Source organism: Orcinus orca, chromosome 11, assembly GCF_937001465.1.
Source record: "Orcinus orca chromosome 11, mOrcOrc1.1, whole genome shotgun sequence".
Classification (NCBI taxonomy): domain Eukaryota; kingdom Metazoa; phylum Chordata; class Mammalia; order Artiodactyla; family Delphinidae; genus Orcinus; species Orcinus orca.
Genome location: NC_064569.1, coordinates 39,246,959 through 39,267,554, shown reverse-complemented (window position 1 = coordinate 39,267,554; position 20,596 = coordinate 39,246,959). Strand labels below are relative to the sequence as shown.

Sequence of the window (20,596 nt, the reverse complement as noted above, 5' to 3'; positions counted from 1 at the left end):
CTACAGGTCTGGATGAGGCGACAGGGAGCGCGCCTCCAAGGGAAGCCAGATAAGCTGCCCTCTTCCCAGCTCTGAAGGACCGGCATCCCCTCTAAAGTCAGAATCACTTGCATCCTGGGTGAGTTTATTAACCTTCTCCTTTCTGGCTACACCATCTTTCTAACCCTCAAAGGGTTAAAGCAGCTTCCACGAGATTTTCCCATCACCCAGGTAACTGGGGCCGCAGCTCCGTGCTTGAAAACGTGGGAAGTAAAAGCCCCAAACAATTTCTCAGTACCCTAGCAATGCACCCTCTCTCCACCCTCCACACTCCGCAGGGAAGCACAACCCTTTGGGTAAAAGGTGCGGGGGGTGGGGTGGGGGGGAGGAGACAGGGAGGGACTCTACACGTGGGCAGGTGCTGGAGGAGTTCCCCAGAGAGAGAGGGGCCGGTGGGCAGCGTGGAGAGTGCCCCTTCCCTCAGGCCCCCTTCTGGGCTCAGGGTGTAGGAGGTTTGCTTGGGGCCAGCGCCCCGGAGGGTTGGGGGAGGAGGGAAAAAGCGGTGTGTGGGGAAGCAGGCCGCACACACCTGGCGCCTTGTGGAATGAAATCTTAATTAATTATTAAACTGAGTTCCCTCGTGGCGGGGGGGGGGGGGGGGAGCAGGGCCGTGGCAGGCGGGGCGGGAATGGCAGGGTGGGGGCTGGGGGAGGGAGATGGGGAGATGGGGGTGAGGAGTGGGTGCTGGGCACCGGTTCAGCTTAGGGGACCCCGCCAGGAAGGAAGCCGACCCTCGGTGTGCTGGGCGGGAGGGGGGTGGTAATCGCTGCTAGAGGGTGGGTTTGCCCGGCGCCTTTGGGGACCCCTGGGGTGAGGGTGGGAAGAGAATGCTGGAGAACGCAGCCCGGGGGTGGAGAGAAGGGGGAGCGGGCTGGACGGCCCGCTCCTTCCCGGGGTCTTGATCCCAGAACAGTAGCCGCTTGTTTTCCCAAGACTGGGGGAGGGAGCGGCCGGAGGAGAGGAGGGGGCGCGCGGAGGGAGGGGTTCCATTCTTCGGTCTCCCCCACCCCTACCCCGTTCCTTCGAAGGGGAGCCGGCCACCCTGCCCGGCGTCCGGGGAGGGGGAGGGGGTGTCCAGACAAAAGGAGCTTGTGCCTTTAAGGCGGGGAGTCCGGGAGCCGGCGGGGAGGGGACTTCTGGATCCGGGGTAGAGGGCGGCTGCGCTGGACAACAAGGGAGGGGGCGAGGGCCGGGCGGACTGCGGACGGCGGGAGGGGCGGCCGGGACGCGCGGGCACGGAGCAGGACCGCGGGACGGCCGGCCGGCCGGCCGGAGCCCGCGGCTGCGGCGGGGCGGAGGCCCCGGGGAGGCGCCGACCCCAGCCGGCAGGTGAGACAGCGCGGAGGAGCGTCTGGGGAGGCGGCGGCGCCCGGCGCTTGGCGCTCGGGTCTCCGTGCGGCTGGCAGACTCCCGCGCGGCTCCCGGCAGTTTTGTGGTCCGGGCGGGGAAGCCGGCACGGGGGGAGCCCGAGGCCGTCGAGGTTGGCGGGGGGAAGTCCGGGAGGAGATGGGGGATCGAGGAGTCCTGGGTCCGGGGCTCAAGGCTCCCACCCTCACTCCCTGTGCTTCCCTTCCTCCACCCGGGGCGAGTTCCCGGCTTGCTGGGAAGAGGGGGAGAGGCATGTACTGGGGGAGGGGCTGTCCTGAGGTTTTTGCAGCGGGGCTGTGGGTGAGCCTCCGAGTTTGAGGTAGAGTGTGATTGTGTTTCGGGGAAGGGGAGGCAGCCTGGGCGGAGGGAGGGATGCCCCTCTGTCTGCAGGAGTCCCCCTCCCCTCACCCCAGACCTTGGGAATGAAAGGGCTGGTGTCCAGGCCCGCTGCAGGGTGGGCAGGGTGGGCAGACTTTATTCAGAACAGGCTCTGGGGCCTGACTGAGAAGCTAGAGGTGGAATCAGGCTGTGGACTCTTTTCCTATACCCTCTGCTTACCGGAGTACCCCTGTGACTGGAGGGGCCTGGTGGGGTTTGTATGGTTGGGGTGGAGGTGGGACCTCAGTGCAGTCTTTAGGGAGACCAAGGGCTGGGGACGGGAGGAGAAGGGTTGACGGACCTCCAGATACAGGCCCTGGGGAGGTTTCTCTACATCTGGACAGGCCTGGAATTGAGGCCCACGTCCCAGCCTGGTGGGCGGTGCTGGCACTGAAGTGCCCTGCCTGGGCAGTGCCTTCTTCCATGAACTTTCTGAAGCCCTTTTAAATCCCCTGGAGCCTCCTTTTGCCACCTTTTGGGAACAGGAGGTGACTAGGAAGAGGGTTTGGGCAAAGCAGCGCGAAAAGCCATCCTTGCGGCTGGGCCCTGGCCTCTTTCAGACTCTGGGTCTCAGGCTGGAGGATCCAGGTTCAGGAGGGACCTGGGGTCTGAGAGACACTGGGCCTCGGTCTGCCAGGCTGAATGGACATGGCTCCATCCTTGGGAGCCGGTGGTGCCTGGAGTAGCAGATCTGTGAGAGAGAGCAAAGAAACCAGGACCCAGGGAAGGAGGGGGTCGGAGGCACAAGCTCAGGAGCCTATCTCTGGGGAGGAAGGAGGTGGTCTGTGGTTCATAGTGATGGGTTCCTGGACAGGGAGGGTTGGGGCCCCATATAGGGAAGTTTTGTGGCTTTGAACAGTGCCCTGCCCTGTTCCCTGCCGTACCAGCCTGGCGTGGGGTGCCAGGAGTAAGTTCTCCAAGATGGGCAGTGCCTGGAATGGAGCCCAGGGTGGGATGGTTGCAGTTGGTTGGACAATTACAGATCTCTGAAGCTATCCACTTGTGGGGTCAGAGTGTTCTTGGGAGGGTCATGCATTCCCCTGGACAGTGTACGCGCCTTCCTCTGTGGGTACGAGCCACGTGCTAGGCTGTGCTTCCAGGGGGCTGGGAGCATGGCCAGAAACAGGTCCTTTGGGAACAGAGGTCTGGCCGGTGGGGTGGGGGCGTGGTGAGGACAGGTCAGGGGACTGGCGAGGGGGAGGAGGCTGAAGCAAAATGTCATGGGGGGCAGTGAAGAAACCTGCTTACTCTGGGCTCTGTCTCACGCAGCTCTCGGGACTGACAGCCGAGGACACAGGGACTGATAGGGCCAGGCGTCTGACTGGCTGGGGAGGTGTGGGTTTTTGCTCACAATTTTCCTGTCTTTCCATCTCTTGGACGCTGGCAGGGTTTTGGGTTCAAAGTGGTGTAGAGTGAGGAGAAGAGCTAGTGTTTATTGAGTGTGTACTACATGCCTGATGGGGGCTGTTACCTTCTTTCCTCGCAACTCTTATTGTTCCCATTTTACAGGTGAAGAAAGTGGCATAGAGAGGTGAAGTAACTTGTCCAAGGCTGCGAGGCTAGCAAACAATCACAATAAGGTTTGAAACGTGGTCTCGCTCCAAAGATCTTGTTTCTAATGAAGTGTTTTGAAGAGCCAGACTTTCTCTGGTGACTTTTGCCAAATGTCAGCCTGACCAAAAGTCTTGGATTTTTGATCTGGCCCTCCAGATGGTGCCGTTGGTGATGTTAAGGGGTTGAAGGGCCTGCTGCTCCGTGGGATATGGAAGAAGGGATGCCAAGAGAACTTAGTGGAGGGTGTACCAGAGATGGGGGTTTCCCATGTGCAGAGAGGTCCCCAGTCCGCCTTCTGCTTGGTGGGCCCCTGGGTGTCTGCTTGGAGCACTGCTTCCGTGGCTTGAGCGTCTGGTCCTGTGGCCACCCGGGGCAAGCTCTGGATACTCTCCCCCTTGTCCCCTAGTGAGTACAAATGTCAGTGCTGCTAGCTCTGCAGGTTTAAGTACGAGGAGCCCCTCAGGGTGCCCCGTGGGCATGGAGGAGGGTGGCCCTGGTGGGGATGCAGGCATCCATGGGTGGCAGTGCTCTCACCCGCACCTCCTCCTGAGCTGGGCTCAGCTGGGAGACACATTGAGGGTGTTGTCATGGAGTCTCCCCTTCCCCCAGGTCAAGACACTTCCCTCCTGGAGACGTGAGATTACGGGGCTGACTTGATTACTTGTGTTCTCTAGAACTTGGGCCAGCTGTATAAAATTACCGTGGACCTCAGTTCTTCTTCTTTTTTTTTTTTTTTTTTTTTTGCTGTCAAATCTGTCCTGTGCCCCAGATGGCCACAGGACGAGCCTCACAGGGTTCTGGTGAAGATCAGATGGACTTAGGTATGTGAAAGGACCTTGAAAAGTTTCAAGCAGAGGGAAAGTGCATGGAAGTGTTATCCATCCATCCACCCACCTACCTGCCTATCTACTCAACGAACATTTATTTAGACCCTACCAGTTGCAGATGTAGCAGTGAGCAAAGCAGGCCAAAATCCTTGCCCTCATGAAGTTGACATTTCAGTTAGGAGAGACAGACAATGAACAAATAAGAAAACTATATAGAATGGTAGCTGCTGATAAGAGCTGTGGAGAAAAATAAAGCATAAAGCTTGGAAGAGAGATACGGAGCTCCAGGAAAGGGGGTTGCTATTTTAATAGAGTGGTCAGGGAAAGCTCACTGATAAGGGGACATAAGAGCTGTGACCTGGAGGAGCTCTTATTCTAGGCAGAGGGAACAGCAAGCACCGAGGTCCCAGGCTGTCCTGTGCACGGTGTGTTGGGGAACAGCAAAGAGGTTAAGAGGACTGGAGTGCAGTGAGAAAGATGAAGAGTCATATCATTATTATTATTTCACGTTAGCTTCTTTATACCAGTGCTCTTGAGCTTGGTTTCTTTCTCTCTTTTCAACCCATAAATTGGTTGAGTTCCTACTATGAGCCAGGCTCAGTATTGGGGGTACCTGGGGTGGGGATAAAGCGCTGAGCAAAATAGATATCATCCCTTCCGTCCTAACATTTATAGTCAGAGGGGCAGAGTCACACATTAACAAGGGATGATTTAATGGTAATGGTGGTCAGTACCATGGAGGAAATGTATGGAGAGTGAACAGGGGACCAAACTTAGTCTGGGTGGGGGAGCTGGGACACCTTCCTGAGGAAGTTTTGTTGAAGCTGTAACCGGAGGGAGGAGTTGAATTTAACTCTGTGAAGTGTGCACAGTGTGTGAGTGTGATGGGGACGGATGTGGAAAGAGATTCCCTGTGGTACAGAGGTCACCGATTGGCAGCTCACAGGCTGAATTCATTCCGTAGATGTGATTTATTTGGCTTGCAGTGTTGAAAAATGTGAGTTACTTGCCAGCGTTTAAAAGTCAGGAGATGTCATGTTAAAGCCTCCATTTTTTAGAATTCAGCTTCTGTTGAAAACTCAGAGGATCAGGTTCTACTGGGACACCAGTGGCAACAGTCTGCCGGTGCGGGGTGGCGCTTGCCCCTGCCTGGGCTGTGCTCTCTCTCTCCTGAGCTGGGCGGCTTTTCTCATTGACAGGCACTCGAGTGGGTCTGTAACCTCCAGGAAATCAGTGCCTATTAGGGAAGAGGTGAATGTTTAAATGAATCGCTTTGGAGTCAGACACATCTGGGTTAGAATTTTGGTTCTCACACTTGTATGGCCTCTTGATCTCGGGCAAGTGACTTCACCTCCCTCTGCCTCAGTTTCCTCACCTGGTGGCTGGGGATACCCTGGTCTTTCTCAGAGTCATTTCAGGAGGAGGATGTGTCTGAGGTGCTCAGCTTGGTAGCGGGAAGCGCTCGGTTAATGAAAGCTGCTGGTGGCGGCAGTAACGGTGGTATTGACACCACCCCATTCCTTTCCTCCCAGCAGGATGTCATGGTTTAGTGGCCTCCTGGTCCCCAAAGTGGATGAACGGAAAACAGCCTGGGGCGAGCGCAATGGGCAGAAGCGTCCACGCCGCGGGACTCGCTCCAGCGGCTTCTGCACACCCCGTTATATGAGCTGCTTTCAGGGTGCACAGCCACCCAGCCCGACCCCCGCAGCCGCGCCTCGGTGCCCCTGGCAGGATGAGGCCTTCATCCGGAGGGGTGGCCCAGGCAAGGGCCTGGAGCTGGGGCTGCGGGCCGTGGCCCTGGGCTTCGAGGACCCTGAGGCGACCGTGGCGGTCGGGGCCGCCGAGGGGGCCCCCGATGCAGCCGCCAGGAGCAGGCGAGCGTGCTGGCGCCGGCTGGTGCAGGTGTTCCAGTCGAAGCAGTTCCGCTCGGCCAAGCTGGAGCGCTTGTACCAGAGGTACTTTTTCCAGATGAACCAGAGCAGCCTGACCCTGCTGATGGCGGTGCTCGTGCTGCTCACGGCCGTGCTGCTGGCCTTCCACGCCGCGCCTGCCCACCCTCAGCCTGCCTACGTGGCCCTGCTGGCCTGCGCCGCCGTCCTCTTCGTGGCGCTCATGGTGGTGTGCAATCGACACAGCTTCCGCCAGGACTCCATGTGGCTGGTGAGCTACGTGGTGCTGGGCATCCTGGCAGCCGTGCAGGTCGGCGGCGCCCTGACAGCCAGCCCCCGCAGCCCTTCCGTAGGCCTCTGGTGCCCCGTGTTCTTCGTCTACATCACCTACACGCTTCTCCCCATCCGCATGCGGGCCGCTGTCTTCAGTGGCCTGGGCCTCTCCACCCTGCACTTGATCTTGGCCTGGCAGCTCAACCGTGGTGACGCCTTCCTCTGGAAGCAGGTGGGTGGTCGGGGAGGTAGGTGTGGGGGCACCAGTGCGGGAATGAGAAGGGGTCTGCTAATCGAGGGTGGGAGAGTCACAGGTGGACACGGGAGAGGGACGTCTGGCTGTATCTGGGAGGAGGGGTGGGTCTCCATTTGGGATCTGAGGCAGAAGGCACTGCTAAGGGAAGGGAAGGCTCCGGAACCTGAAGCCTGTGCTCTGTCCCCGTGGGCCACAGTCTACAGCTCTTTAGCCTGAGGCCCTTGAAATAGCATAATCTGTAGAGACCAATGTGAGGCTGGAGGTGGGCAGGTGACGTTCAGCCCCAGGGTTGGGGCAGGGCTGAGGGGGCTGGGTAGGCTACCTCCAGACTTTGGCATCTCTGGCCCCAAGTTGACACTTGAGACTCAGGGCCTGGTGCCTTCCCTGCAGGGCAGCTCTAGGTGGCGATCTGGAGGGATCGAGTAGGTTTTGGATGCAGTTAGCAAGGGAGGAGTTGCCTCTCTCCTGGACTGAGGCCAGCTCCGGGAGGACAGGGAAGGTGATGAGTGGGTCAGTTCTGTCCTGGGCCGGGAGTAGTTTGGGGCTGGACTGTTGACGAGAGGGGCTTTAGGCTCCGACCGCGTCCCGCCCTCTTCCCACTGGGCACCAGGGCTCTGGCAGCCTGCCTTGAGGCTCTCTGCCCCTGTGGGCTTCCACCTCTGGCTTCAGAGTGGTGTGTGAGGTGAGGCTGTCGCAGAGGCTTGGCTGCAGGCAGCCCTGGTTGTCCAGTGGGCTGCATTCTTCTCTGTGAGATCCTAGACAGCTAACCTTGCCTCTCCCAGCCTTCGTTTTCCAGTCTGTAAAACTGGGATAAAAATAGTAGCTACCTCATGATGCTGCTTTCAGGGCCCCACCCTCTCTGAGTGGAGTAAAACCCGACAGGGTACCGCTCTCACCTGGAGGCAGGGAGCTGCGGGGATGCTGTGGGGATTGTTCTCAGTGAAGGGACTTCCGGATGTCCCTTGCAGAGAGATGTGAGCTGGTGGTGTTGGCTGTCTTGTGTCATCCCCCTGACCAGGGACAGGGGCTCTTGCCCAGCTGATCCTTTAGGGGCGGCTGTAGGCACAGCCCCCCGGCCAGCACACCTCGAGATCCCTCCATTGGCACCCTGGTTGAGATGGTGCTGTCCTCTGTCTCGCTCAAGGTTTGAGGGAGCCAGCCTCTGCCTTGCCCAGGGCTATGGCCTATAGCCCACCCCAGCCCCACCTACAAAGAGGAAGTTGCCTGGGGCTCCCAGGGTTCGAAGCTGGGTGCTCTGGCATGATGCCCTTCCCTGCCCAGCCTGTGGAACAGAATGTACCTTTTTAAGAGTAACCTTATAGCCAGTTTGTTTGTGGAGCACATACCCACAGGGCACTGTCAGATCTCTTAAAGGGCCAGGGTCCTTCTGCCACTGCTAGCCCCCAATTTCTCTCCAGGGTAGCTGTCACACTGGGCTTTGGAGCTGGACTACCCTCTTGGGGAAGGAGGAGCTTGGAGGTGGTACCTCCCTTCCCCTATCCTCTCTGGCTGGCTGGGGTAGGGGGGTGTCTCTTCCCCGCTCTCAGCTGGCATGGTGCCCAGAGCCAAGCCCAGGGCCTGACTGGGGACGTGCAGTCCCATGGAGGCCAGGACGATACCAGTCTCCCGCCTCTTCGGGGCACCCTGCTGCAGCCTCGCTCAGTGGGCGAGTGGAGAACGCTGCCCCTGCCCTGTGCCAGTCCTTGGGGCCGGGGCGGCCCCGACCACTTCTCTGAGCTGAGAACATGCCTAGATTCTACATCCAGTTGGCGTACAGGTTCTCTGCACCCAGCCAGCTTACAGGTTTCTGGGTAGGGTGGGGCTGTGGCCTCCTTTCTAGGCTCCTTGGTCAGCCCCTTCCCGGATCCAGCCCCTTCATCCTCCTATGACCTGCTCACTCAGACACACTGAGCCGTTTCACCCAGTGCCCCAGCCCAGCCTGGAGTCTCCTACAGTGCCCTGACATCCATTTTTTCTCACAGTCGGATAGGGGTCTGTGTACAGATCTATTTCGGTCTCTTGTCCCCCTTCCCCTTCCCTCCACCATGACTCACATTTTCCTCTTGGGCTCCTGGGGCCAGGAAGGGAAGTTGCCTGGTTTGCCCCCCTTTCCTTCTCCCCCACTGGGGGCTATTCTTAGAAACCCCCGGGGGAGATAGTGTGCCCCCCTCTTCACCCCTGCTGCTGGGAGGGGGGCCCCTTGTGAGCTGGACTGAGAAGGGAAGCTGGGAGGCCAATCCTAGAGGACGGGAGCTGGACATGGCTGGGGGTTCGCCGGACCCCTCCATCTTACCCAAGGAAAATGAAACCAAGGTTCCAGAGATTGAGTGACATGCCCAAGTTTGCAGGACTAGTTCTGGTTCCGGGAAGAGCCCAGAACTCCTGGCTTCCAGTTGGTGCTCTTGCCCTCCCTTCTCCCCAAACCAGAGCCCTGCCCCAGCCAACTCTGGGGTGGAGCCACAAGTTCCAGGTTAACCCCTGAATTTCCAGAAACGCTGAGGTCGGCTTCCCTTAGACTTGCTCTCCAGCCAGTGCTGCTGCTGACGACTGAGGGCGGAACATCCTAGGATCGGGGTCCTAGGGCTTGGGGCCTGGCTGGGCCGAGTGTCGGGGCTGGCCAGGCACGGTGGCACCCCATCCCAGTTCCGAAGCGTTCTTTGTGTCGGTAGAATTGATGATTCCCGAGCCTGGGTTCTGAGGCTGGGCCTCAAGAGCTTAGGTGAGTGGAGTGAGTAGGAATCCTGGGAACCTGGAATGTAGTTTACCGTAGGGTTAGGACACAGCTTTGGAGTCCGACTCTCCTGGACTCAAGCCCCACACTGGCTACTACCAGCTGTGTGATCTTGGGCAAGTTACATAGCTTCTCTGTGCCTGAGTCCCTCACCTTTCAAATGAGATAGTGCTACTGATTTCATAGAGTTGTAAGAAGTACATTCGTTAACATACGGAGGACACCTATAGAATCTAGGCACATTTGTAGGCAGCCAACAAATTAGCTCCAGTAATGATAATAATAAAATTATTATTATATTAATTTATGTGAGGGCAGGGAGGGACCTTGGAGATCTTATTCTCCCTCTCCAGGTTCTAGATGAGCAAACAGGCCCCTAGAGACGAGGTGACGTGTCCTGGGCACTCACAGGAAGATATAGAGCTCAGATCTCCTGGGTGTCGTCCTGTAAGGAGAACCACGTATGCAGAAAGAGCATCATTTGTCTTTTTTTATTTTTTCTCATCATTTGTCTTTTGTTTGGGGTGTTTGTGGGGCAGGGAATCATAGTGTGCTGGGCCCAGGCCCTGTGACCTACCTGGCCCTGGTGGGTGCTTCTGCTCCCAGGAGCTGTGAGAAGATCACATTTCTAGCCATAGAGTGATCCAGGCAGGGAGCTGGAGTCCTGTGGGGATGGGGAGGTATTGCAGGGGTGGGGACAGCTTGGGAAAGACAGGGCACAGGATCCTGGCTTCCTCCCCAAAGCAGTGCATCTGCAGAGAGCCTAGCTAGTTGCACCTGTGTGTGTTGGGGGTGGTCACCGTTTGCCTCTGCCACCCCTCTGCAGCTCGGTGCCAACATGCTGCTGTTCCTCTGCACCAATGTCATTGGCATCTGCACACACTACCCGGCTGAGGTGTCTCAGCGCCAGGCCTTTCAGGAGACCCGTGGTTACATCCAGGCCCGGCTGCACCTGCAGCATGAGAATCGGCAGCAGGTGGGGCTGCCCCCCCTGATCACGGCCTTCCCCCATCTCACCTGCGCATAGCTTGCAGATTGGATCTGCCCCCTCATGCAACTCCATGGAATAGCGTGAATGGTTCCCCCTGATTGTGTATCACAGAGGCCCTTTGACACTGGGGTTCCTGTCCTGTCTGAGGGTGGGAGGGAGTAGATGGAGTGCATCTGAGGGGTTGAGTGGGGTGTAGTCAGAGAAGGCTGAGGACTCTAATGGGGGAGAGTCAGGCCACGGTCCAGAAGGGAAGCTCAGGTCTCCAGAGAGGTCTGGGAGGGTTTGGGGGATGTGGAGGGACCAGGAGGGATTAAAATGTGAGGCCAAGAAGATAGGGGTCCTCTGTTGAAACCACTGGTCTAGGAGCGGCTGCTGCTGTCCGTGTTGCCCCAGCATGTTGCCATGGAGATGAAAGAAGACATCAACGCAAAGAAAGAAGACATGATGTTTCACAGGATCTACATCCAGAAGCATGACAATGTCAGGTAGGGTGGGGGTGGGGAGGATGCTGGGAGAGGTGCGGGATCTGGGAGTCTTTGAGGGCCACATCGCCCTTCCATCTTCTGCCGTCGTCCTCAGCATCCTGTTTGCGGACATTGAAGGCTTCACCAGCCTGGCATCCCAGTGCACGGCGCAGGAGCTGGTCATGACCCTGAACGAGCTCTTTGCCCGGTTTGACAAGCTGGCTGCGGTGAGGGTGCTAGGGCTTGGGGGTGGGGCCGACGGGGTGAGGGCAAGCCTCATTGGCAGCGGCCTTGGGGGATGGGGGCCAATAGAATCTGCAGTGAGGGTAGTGGGCCAGGCAGGCTGGGCCGGAGTAAAGGTGGCTCTCCCCCGACTCTTTCTCCTTTAGGAAAATCACTGCCTGAGGATCAAGATCTTAGGGGACTGTTACTATTGTGTGTCAGGGCTGCCGGAGGCCCGGGCAGACCATGCCCACTGCTGCGTGGAGATGGGGGTGGACATGATCGAGGCCATCTCGTGAGCACCGTCCCCTCCCAGGCTTCCTGGAACCGAGGGTGCCCCAACCTGCTCCTGCCCTTTGATGTGTCCTCGGGACTTTTTCTCAGTCTTGGCTGTCTCCCTGTCTTGGAGATCCATCACTGGGGAGGGGAAAGGGTCTTTCTTCAGCCTGTGTGAAGACCCATGTGCACCTTAGACTCCAGCCAGCGGGGATGGGGTAGGGGGAGCCAGGATGAGGGGGATTTGGGCTGGAGAAGATGCCAGCTGAGTAGGCCCAAAGGGAGGGTAGTGATTCCTCCTCTCCTAGCTCAGTCCCATAAGATGCTGCTGGGCCGCTGCTGGTGAACAGGGCTCCCAAACATTTGTCCTTGGGCCCCATGCAGCCTCTTGCCCGTGTCCTGCTGAGGGGGTGCCGTGTGCCCTGCGACTGGGTCTGTCCTTGCCCACTTGGCTCCAAGGCGAGCACAGGGCCTGGGCTCTGGGCTGGGAGTGGGGAGGACCGTGCCGGGAGCTAAGCCAGGCCGCCTCCTCCCAGGCTGGTGCGCGAGGTGACAGGTGTGAACGTGAACATGCGCGTGGGCATCCACAGCGGGCGCGTGCACTGCGGCGTCCTTGGCCTGCGGAAATGGCAGTTCGACGTGTGGTCCAACGACGTGACTCTGGCCAATCACATGGAGGCCGGGGGCCGGGCTGGGTGAGCGCGCGTCCAGGGGGCGAGGGACGGGAGCGCCCCCGGCAGAGCAGGGGTCTCACCCTCCTGTCCCGCGCAGCCGCATCCACATCACTCGGGCCACGCTGCAGTACCTGAACGGGGACTACGAGGTGGAGCCGGGCCGTGGCGGGGAGCGCAACGCCTACCTCAAGGAGCAGCACATTGAGACCTTCCTCATCCTGGGAGCCAGCCAGAAGCGGGTCAGGGCCGGGGCGGGGCGGGGGTGGGCAGACCGGGGGAGGGGCCGATGGGGGGAGCTGGCAGAGGCCTTCTCCGGGCCACTCTTCCCAGCCTGTGCCCATGCTGCCCACACAGAAAGAGGAGAAGGCCATGCTGGCCAAGCTGCAGCGGGCGCGGGCCAACTCCGTGGAGGGGCTGATGCCACGCTGGGTGCCCGACCGCACCTTCTCCCGGACCAAAGACTCCAAGGCTTTCCGGCAGATGGTGAGGGGCCCACGGCGCTGGGACCTGGGGCCTCGCTTTCCTGTCTCCCTCAGCACTCTGTGTCCTCCTTGCCTCTTCTGCCTTCCTCGTCGTGGCTGCCGTCTCCGTAGTTTCTGGAATTGGGGATAGAGGGATGATTTCACCCCAGAGGTCCCAATCCCCCCAGAGTCTATGGGGAGAGCCGTCAGCGCAGTGCTGGGTGGGGAAGGGATTGTAGAGGTGAAGGTCGCCTGCCCTTCACCTCACTCGCACACTCTGTCCCTTTCTCCAGGGCATTGATGATTCCAGCAAAGACAAGTAAGTCAGGTTGTTGAGTAGGGAAGAAGGGCTGGGCGAAGGCATTTGCACCCTGGGGCGGGGCTGCGGGGAGCCAAGATCCCCCTCTTCCCTGGACCTTAGATGTGTCTTACGGGAGCGGGTGCCACCCACCCCGCTCACACTCCTTCTTTGAGTGCTTCCTGTGCCCCTCCCTTCTCATCGCCTGTCACATGGCAGTGCTCAGGCACCTGGTGAAGCCATGTCCCCTGCCCTCAGCCGGGGTGCCCAGGACGCCCTGAACCCTGAGGATGAGGTAGACGAGTTCCTGGGCCGTGCCATCGATGCCCGCAGCATCGATCAGCTGCGCAAGGACCACGTGCGCCGGTTCCTGCTCACCTTCCAGAGAGAGGATCTTGAAAAGAAGGTTTGGGGGGTGCAAGGGCAGAAGGAGGAGGGCTGGGGGAGGAGGGGAGGCCCTGGCAGGGAAGTCTGAGCACAGGTGAGGTTTCTGGGGAGTGGGGAGGTGACCACAGGGCACAGCGGGGATTCATATCAACTGGGCCAACTGGTAGTGCCCTGCCTTCCCCAGGGCGGAGCCAGCGCCCAGCTCAGTCTCCTCTCCCCCAGTACTCGCGAAAGGTGGACCCCCGCTTCGGAGCCTACGTGGCCTGTGCCCTGTTGGTCTTCTGCTTCATCTGCTTCATCCAGCTCCTCGTCTTCCCACCGTGAGAGCCCTGTCCCTCCTTGCTTGGCTTCTCTTCCCGCTACCACTTCCCACAACCTTCCTAAACGTCCTCGCAAGCACACAGTCCCTGGGGCCCACGTCCTGCCTGCCCAGGGGATGGGACGAGGATGTCCAGATCTCCCGGAGTAACATTTTCCCTGGCCCTCTTCCGCCCCAGCTCAGCCCTGATGCTTGGGATCTATGCCAGTATCTTCCTGCTGTTGCTGGTCACCGTGCTGACCTGCGCCGTGTACTCCTGTGGCTCTGTACGTGGGGGGCCTTCCAGGGCTGGTGGGGGAGGCCAGGCCAAGGGCGGGGAGGGAGGAGAAGGCCGAACCTCTGCCATTGGGCCCCATCCCTGGGGGACCTTACCCGTTGGCTGACGTGGCCTCCGTCTCTCTGTCTCCCGCCTCCCGGCAGCTGTTCCCTCAGGCCCTGCGACGTCTGTCTCGCAGCATCGTCCGCTCGCGGGCACATAGCACCGCGGTTGGCATCTTTTCCGTCCTGCTTGTGTTCGTCTCTGCCATCGCCAACATGGTAAAGTTCCAGTGGGAATTTTTCTGCCCCTCCTCTGTTCCAAGCACTCTGGGTGCTGGGGGTACAGAGAGGAATGAGACGCATTTCCTGCCCAAAGCAAGGGTGAGGTTAACCCCTGTCCTCTCTCCTTGCTCCCCCCTACCTCTTGTCATCCCTCAGTGAGAAGTTGGGCCCCTGGGGTATAGGGCCCCTGGGTTATAAGGCATGGCCCTTGTAACCCCTCCGCTCCCCGGTTACCCTGATATACCTCCCCCGACTTTTGCAGTTCACCTGTAACCACACCCCCATACGGACTTGCGCAGCCCGGATGCTGAATTTAACACCTGCTGACATCACCGCCTGCCACCTGCAGCAGCTCAATTACTCACTGGGCCTGGATGCTCCCCTGTGTGAGGGCACCGCACCCACTTGCAGCTTCCCTGAGGTGTCCAAGTGGCGCTCGGAAGGGGTGGGGGTGGGGGTCCTGATCAGTTCCGGTTATCGACTCTTCTGTGCCAGGCCTGGTGATGGGCACTGGGGACCCAGGATCTCACCAGAGTCTCCAACTCCAGGAGCAGCCCGGGGCCCTGGTGTGCTTTAGGGGTGTGTGGAGGGTGAAGGAGGTTTGGGTTTGAGGTTGTGGAGGGGAGCTTGGGTCAGGCGGGGGCGTGCAGTGTTCTCCCTGCACGGGAGCGCCACGGCCTCTGCCTTCACCCAACACTGCCTCTGCCGTTGCTCCCCAGTACTTCGTCGGGAGCGTGTTGCTGAGTCTCTTGGCCAGCTCTGTCTTCCTGCACATCAGCAGCATCGGGAAGTTGGCCATGATCTTTGTCCTGGGGCTCATCTATTTGGTGCTGCTTCTGCTGGGTCCCCCGGCCACCATCTTTGACAACTATGACCTACTGCTTGGCGTCCATGGCTTGTGAGTTTATCCGCAGCCCCTTTAGTCCCCCAGGAGCCTCTTGACCCTGCTGGGTCACCGTGAGCCCCCTGTGCCCTTGGAATGCTACCACTCACCCATCACATGTGGGGGGAAAGGAGGCAGCACATGACCCCCAACAGTCACCTCAGGGAAACCCCAGTCCTGGGAAGTCCCTTGGTCTTTAGGCTAGACGTTAAAAAAAAATTCCCTCTTGCATTTGCATGTTGCTTTCATATCCACTCTTAACTACCTGTAGGTCACACAGCTGCTTGGTGGTAGAGCCCTGGCTAGGAAAGGAACCAAAACTCTGACTCCCGCTTGAGGGCTTTGCCTGGGACAACACACTGGCTTTTCCTCTGCAAAACCTCACCCCTCGGGGTATGTGGTAGAAATATATGGTGCGGTAGAAAAAGCCTCTGGAGTCTGCTGCTGTTTGAATTCCTACTCTGCCACTTATTAGCTGTGTGTCTTTGGATCGTTGAATTAACTTCTCTGAGCCTCAGTTTCCTCATCTGTAAAACGGCAACGCTATCTATATCACAAGGTAGTTGTAAAGATTATTATAAGTAACGTTTATCGAAGGCTTGCTGATGCCAAGCACTCTGCTAAGCCTTCTGCATGCATTATTTAGATCTGATCACTCATCAATTGATGAGGAAGCCGAGGCTTAGAGAGTTAAGCAACTTGTTCCAGGTCACATAGCTGGTGAGTAGAGGAGCCAGGAGCGGAACCTCTGCTCTTAATGAGTTAATAGAAGGAAAAGCCTTGGCCTAATGCCTGATTTATGGTGCTCAGTAAATGCAGTTTCTGTCTCCCCTTCCATGCCCCGACCCGGCAACCCAGGAAGAACCGATGACTCTGTCTCTTGTGTCTTCCTGCCAGGGCTTCTTCCAACGAGACCTTCAGCGCGCTGGACTGGTGAGTGAGGGCTCTAGGGCAGCAAAGGGTGGGGCTGCCAGATGCCTCCTTCAGACACTGAGCTTGCCTCTGCTTCCCTCAGCTCAGCCGCAGGGAGGGTGGCACTCAAATATATGACCCCTGTGATTCTGCTGGTGTTCGCACTGGCGCTCTATCTGCATGCCCAGCAGGTGGAATCAACTGCCCGCCTGGACTTCCTCTGGAAACTGCAGGTGACTGGGTGGGCCTCGGGGGTGGGGGAAGATCCTAGGGGCAGAGCCTGGGCCACGCCAGGCATCTCTTAGGCTGGCCAGGGCTCAGGCTGCCCCGAGCCCACCCTGGCTCCATGCCTTCTCTGCGCCCGTCCCCTATCCCCCACCTCATCCTGTCCCTGCCCCCTCTACTTCTTTGCCTGTTCTTTAGGCCTGTCCATGCCTTTCTTCTTCCACGTGGTTCCCTCTGATGCCCATCTCCAGGTGTTGGCCGCTGCACCCACGCCTTGTGAATGTTGGGCTGTGGGTGATGGGTGTGGTGTCCACAGGCAACAGGGGAGAAGGAGGAGATGGAGGAGCTCCAGGCATACAACCGGCGGCTGCTACATAACATTCTGCCCAAGGACGTGGCCGCCCACTTCCTTGCCCGGGAGCGCCGGAATGATGAGCTCTACTATCAGTCCTGTGAGTGCGTGGCCGTCATGTTCGCCTCCATTGCCAACTTCTCTGAGTTCTACGTGGAGCTGGAGGCCAACAACGAGGGTGTCGAGTGCCTGCGGCTGCTCAACGAGATCATCGCCGACTTCGATGAGGTACTTGTCCAGTCGGCTGGTTGGTGCTGGCGGAGGGTGGGGAGACTTGGGGACCAGAGGAGTGGGGAGAACTATGGATAAGAAGGCCAGGCTTGGAGGGGATGGTTGGTACTGGGAGGAGGAAGGGAGATCTGATGGGACCCAGAGATGTCAGGGGTAGGAGTAAAGGTAGGTACAGTGGAGTCAGGGACAGGTGCTCACGAAGGTGTCACAGGCAGCAGGCTCAGCCCCAGTGGGGCAGGGTCATCACTGTTGGGGAGCAGAGGGGGACGTGAGGATCTGTGGAGGGGCCAGGATAGGTGGCAGGTGGGGGTCATTGAAGAAGCCGGTAATCTGTAGACTATGGCCCCATGAGGCCAAGTAAGCAAGGTGATCCCCTGAATAGAGAGAATGGAAGCAAAATATGAAGAAGTGACCTGAACATCCAGGTCAGGAATGGGTTGTTCCCTGTTCTGGAGGGAAGGCACTTTCTCAGCCTGGGACTCAGTTTCCCCAAAGGTGAGGGTTGGAATCACTGATGCCTGATAGCCCTCCTGTGGTTCTGGGTTCTGCAGCAAGCTGTCGAAGTTGACCTGGAGCTGTGCGCTCCAGTCCTGGCTTGGGTTTTGACGGCAGCCCAGTGAGGGAGGCCGTTTTCCCGGCTCCTTAGTCCTGCACTGAGAGCAGCGGCTGGAAGCGGGGCTCACTTACCCAAAGGAGGGGAGTGTTGAGCCAGGGAAGTGGAGAAGGGGGCCAGGGCATGGCAAGGATTGAGGCTTGAGGCAGGGCTGGGTTTGGCCTGTCTGCCTTGACAGCCAGGTCCCCCTGTGCTGTCCAGATCATCAGCGAGGAGCGGTTCCGGCAGCTGGAGAAGATCAAGACGATTGGTAGCACCTACATGGCTGCCTCTGGGCTGAATGCCAGCACCTATGATCAGGTGGGCCGCTCCCACATCACTGCCCTTGCCGACTACGCCATGCGGCTCATGGAGCAGATGAAGCACATCAATGAGCACTCCTTCAACAATTTCCAGATGAAGATCGGTGAGAGGGCCCGGGTGATGGCAGGTTCTCCCAGGGCCGTTTCTGGGTGAAGCTGAGGCAGCAGGCTGGGGATGGCGTCTCATATTCCCCGTCGGGAGTCCTGTGGGGCTTTCCTTTTCTCCCACCTCCTATATTGTCCGATAGTAAGAACAGAGATCATTTATTGAAGGCCTGCTCTGTGCTAAGCACTGTCCCAGGCTTTTTTTTTTTTTTTTAAAACACATATAAATCCTCACGTTATTATTCCCTTTTACAGATAAAGAGATGGACTCTCAGAGAGAGTAAATAACTCAGCCAAGGTCATACAACTAGTAAATGGCTGAACTGGGATTCAAGACCGGGTTTAGCTACGCTCCAGTACCCGTGTCCTTTTCTGTGGCCAGTCTGATAAGAGGCGCTTCCTCTCAGATGAACTGGTGGACGGGAATGGTTAATAGCATGGGTTCTGGAGTCAGACTGTCTGCTTTGAATTCTGGCTGTTCCACTTAACTGGCTTATTTAGCAAGTTGTCTAACTTCTCTAAACTTCAGGTATCTTTTCTGTAAGGTGGGAGTGATGGTACCTACCTTTTGGGGCCGTTGAGAGGATGAGATAGTGTAAAACGTTTACAGAGTGGTTGGCACAGAGCGCGCATTGGTAGATTAGATGCTGTTCTAGCATAGCCGCCTTGACTCAGGGGAGCTCCTCAGCTGATATGCCCGCATCTTCCATTCTTTATGACTAGGAGGCTTGTCCCTTTTCCAGTTTCTTCCCTGGGTCCTTCTGAAGGTGCCAGGAGGGGGGTGCCTCCCTGGGCCGACTGCGGAATAGCCACTGCTCTCGATTTCTTACTGCTGTCCCCACCTACCCCAGGGCTGAACATGGGCCCAGTTGTGGCAGGCGTCATTGGGGCTCGGAAGCCGCAGTATGACATCTGGGGGAACACAGTGAACGTCTCTAGCCGCATGGACAGCACGGGGGTCCCCGACCGAATCCAGGTGAGGGGGATGTGAGCAGAGGCTGGGAGGGCTATGGTCCAGAGGGCTTCTGCAGGGCCCTCTCTGCAGTCAGCTAGGACAGGGGAAGGGTGGCGCTGTTCTCTAGTTGGTGGAGTCGGGGTTGGGGGAGGGGAGCTGGCATGAGCAGAACACCCCTGGACTCCTGCAAATGTAGCAGGAAGGATCCTGAGCTAAGCAGGTTCCCCTCCCCCCCCCACCCCCCCAGGTGACCACGGACCTGTACCAGGTTCTAGCGGCCAAGGGCTACCAGCTGGAGTGTCGAGGGGTGGTCAAGGTGAAGGGCAAGGGGGAGATGACCACCTACTTCCTCAATGGGGGCCCCAGCAGTTAGCAGGGCCCAGCTACAAATTCGGCTGAAAGGACCAAGGTGGGCATTTGAGTGGACTCTGTGCTCGCTGGGGGAGGCTGAGCCTGCAGACCCTGCTGACCGCAAGAGGGAACACCCCAGCAGGCTGTACTTGGACTGCGCTCGTCTGCCCTCAGGCTGGTGAATGAGGGGATACCAAGAGGATTATGCAAGTGGCTTTCTTTCTTAACTGGGGTAGGGCTGTTTTCTCTCCTTTTCCCCAGCTTTTGGGAGCAGGGGAGGGGGCAGCAGCAGAGGCAGGGGGACGTCTCCTGCCTCAGAGATTGAAATGGAAGCTTGCCACGCCCGCCCTTTCCCTGTCTGTCTGGGCACTTGGCTCAGGGCTGGGCCCTTCCTTTCCCTCTTTTTCCTGGGAACATTTTTATAAAGACTGGGGCAGGCTTGAAGAGTGCCTATTCCATCCTTGCCTTCCTTTGCTATGCCTGCATCCCCAGCATGGGTCCTGGGCACTCCCTACCCCAGCCAGGTCTCCCTCACAGACACAGGGCACGGGAGGGAGATGTTCTGGGGACCCAGCTCTGTCCAAATTTCAGGGGAATGTTTCCATTTGCCAAATCCTAGTCCCATGATCTGTCCCCAAAGGGGAACAAAGGGACTTCTGCCAGCTCAGATTAGCCCCGTTTCCTGCACAGCTCCAGGGAAAGGGGCATCTGGTCTCACTGGTACTGTGAAAATGCCCAGCCGGACAGCAAGCGTGTGCGTGGGGATGTCAGAAGATCAGGAGCTGGATGTTCGCCTGCAGGTGCCAGAGAGCGCAGGCCGGCCAGGGACGGGGGTGGTGCCAGACCGATCCGAAGGTCAGGATCAGACCACTCTGCCCCAGTGCTCTCTTGCTGTCTGCTGCAAGGGGGCACGGAGCATCTCTACCCCTTCTGTTGCCAAATAGGAAAGGGCCAGGGCATGGAGGAAGGTGGCCCTGATCCCAAACCTGTCCTCCCACGCCTCTGGCACTGGGGAGGGCCTGCGTGTGTGTGTAACCGTGTGTGCGTGGTGGTCTGCACGTGTGTGTAACCGTGCGTGCGCGGTGGTCTGCACGTGTGTGTAACCGTGCGTGCGCGGTGGTCTGCACGTGTGTGTAACCGTGCGTGCGCGGTGGTCTGCGTGTGTGTGTAACCGTGCGTGCGTGGTGGTCTGCACGTATGTGTGTAACGGTGCATGCGTGGTGGTCTGCGTGTGTGTGTAACCGTGCGTGCGTGGTGGTCTGCGTGTGTGTGTAACCGTGCGTGCGTGGTGGTCTGCGTGTGTGTGTAACCGTGGGTGCGTGGTGGTCTGCGTGTCTGTGTAAGCGTGCGTGCGTGGTGGTCTGTGTGTGTCTGTTTTCCCGGTCTGTGTGTCTCTGTGGTCCTGCTCCTTGGCTCTCCACCCTGGGTTGCCTCTTTCCTGTGGGCCTCTGTCTTCTGGGAATAAGGCAGGATTTCTGATTTCAAGGGATGGAGAGAGATGCCTCTGTTGCACAGGAGTGGGATGGGGTGTGGTAGCAAGAGGGTGGCCCTGGGGAGAGGAGTCCTTTTTGTGCCAAATCCCTAAGTGCCGTTTGGGGGCCACGTGTGCAGCACGACTGTCTCCCTGCCTGGGGCAGGGACCCAAGCGCCTGCTTGAGGCCCACAGTGCTCCTTGCACTTGAACTGTCTGGGCTTTGGTGGGCAGAGGCTCAGGAGTTTC

The 20,596-nt window shown here is 58.6% G+C and overlaps 1 protein-coding gene across 7 annotated transcripts; it reads left to right on the top strand.

The window, feature by feature from the left end:
- The first annotated feature begins 1,193 nt into the window (after positions 1–1,193).
- Positions 1,194–19,314, top strand: ADCY6 (adenylate cyclase 6). Of its 7 annotated transcripts, none has more exons than XM_033436423.2 (22): positions 1,197–1,368; positions 5,702–6,560; positions 10,142–10,291; positions 10,670–10,791; positions 10,886–10,997; positions 11,160–11,287; positions 11,805–11,963; positions 12,040–12,181; positions 12,297–12,425; positions 12,697–12,722; positions 12,921–13,107; positions 13,311–13,408; positions 13,586–13,673; positions 13,828–13,944; positions 14,210–14,368; positions 14,667–14,845; positions 15,728–15,763; positions 15,846–15,975; positions 16,284–16,547; positions 17,365–17,569; positions 18,422–18,546; positions 18,773–19,314. In XM_033436423.2, exons 2-22 carry the CDS (start codon positions 5,703–5,705, stop codon positions 18,896–18,898), a joined length of 3,540 nt encoding a protein of 1,179 aa, XP_033292314.1. In that variant the 5' UTR covers positions 1,197–1,368; position 5,702; the 3' UTR covers positions 18,899–19,314. The 7 variants fall into 7 exon arrangements, with proteins under 7 accessions (XP_033292320.1, XP_033292314.1, XP_033292313.1 ...); XM_033436422.2 differs by having other exon boundaries at positions 5,699–6,560; XM_033436427.2 differs by having other exon boundaries at positions 1,198–1,368; positions 5,699–6,560; positions 12,960–13,107.
- Positions 19,315–20,596: the final 1,282 nt, after the last annotated feature.

Bases quoted from the DNA above. Each gene is read 5' to 3' on its own strand.
- ADCY6 (XM_033436423.2), top strand. From the start codon at position 5,703: ATGTCATGGTTTAGTGGCCTCCTGGTCCCCAAAGTGGATGAACGGAAA. The intron at 13,108-13,310 runs GTTTGGGGGGTG...CCTCTCCCCCAG, and splicing joins GAGAGGATCTTGAAAAGAAG to TACTCGCGAAAGGTGGACCC. The intron at 13,409-13,585 runs GTGAGAGCCCTG...CTTCCGCCCCAG, and splicing joins CAGCTCCTCGTCTTCCCACC to CTCAGCCCTGATGCTTGGGA.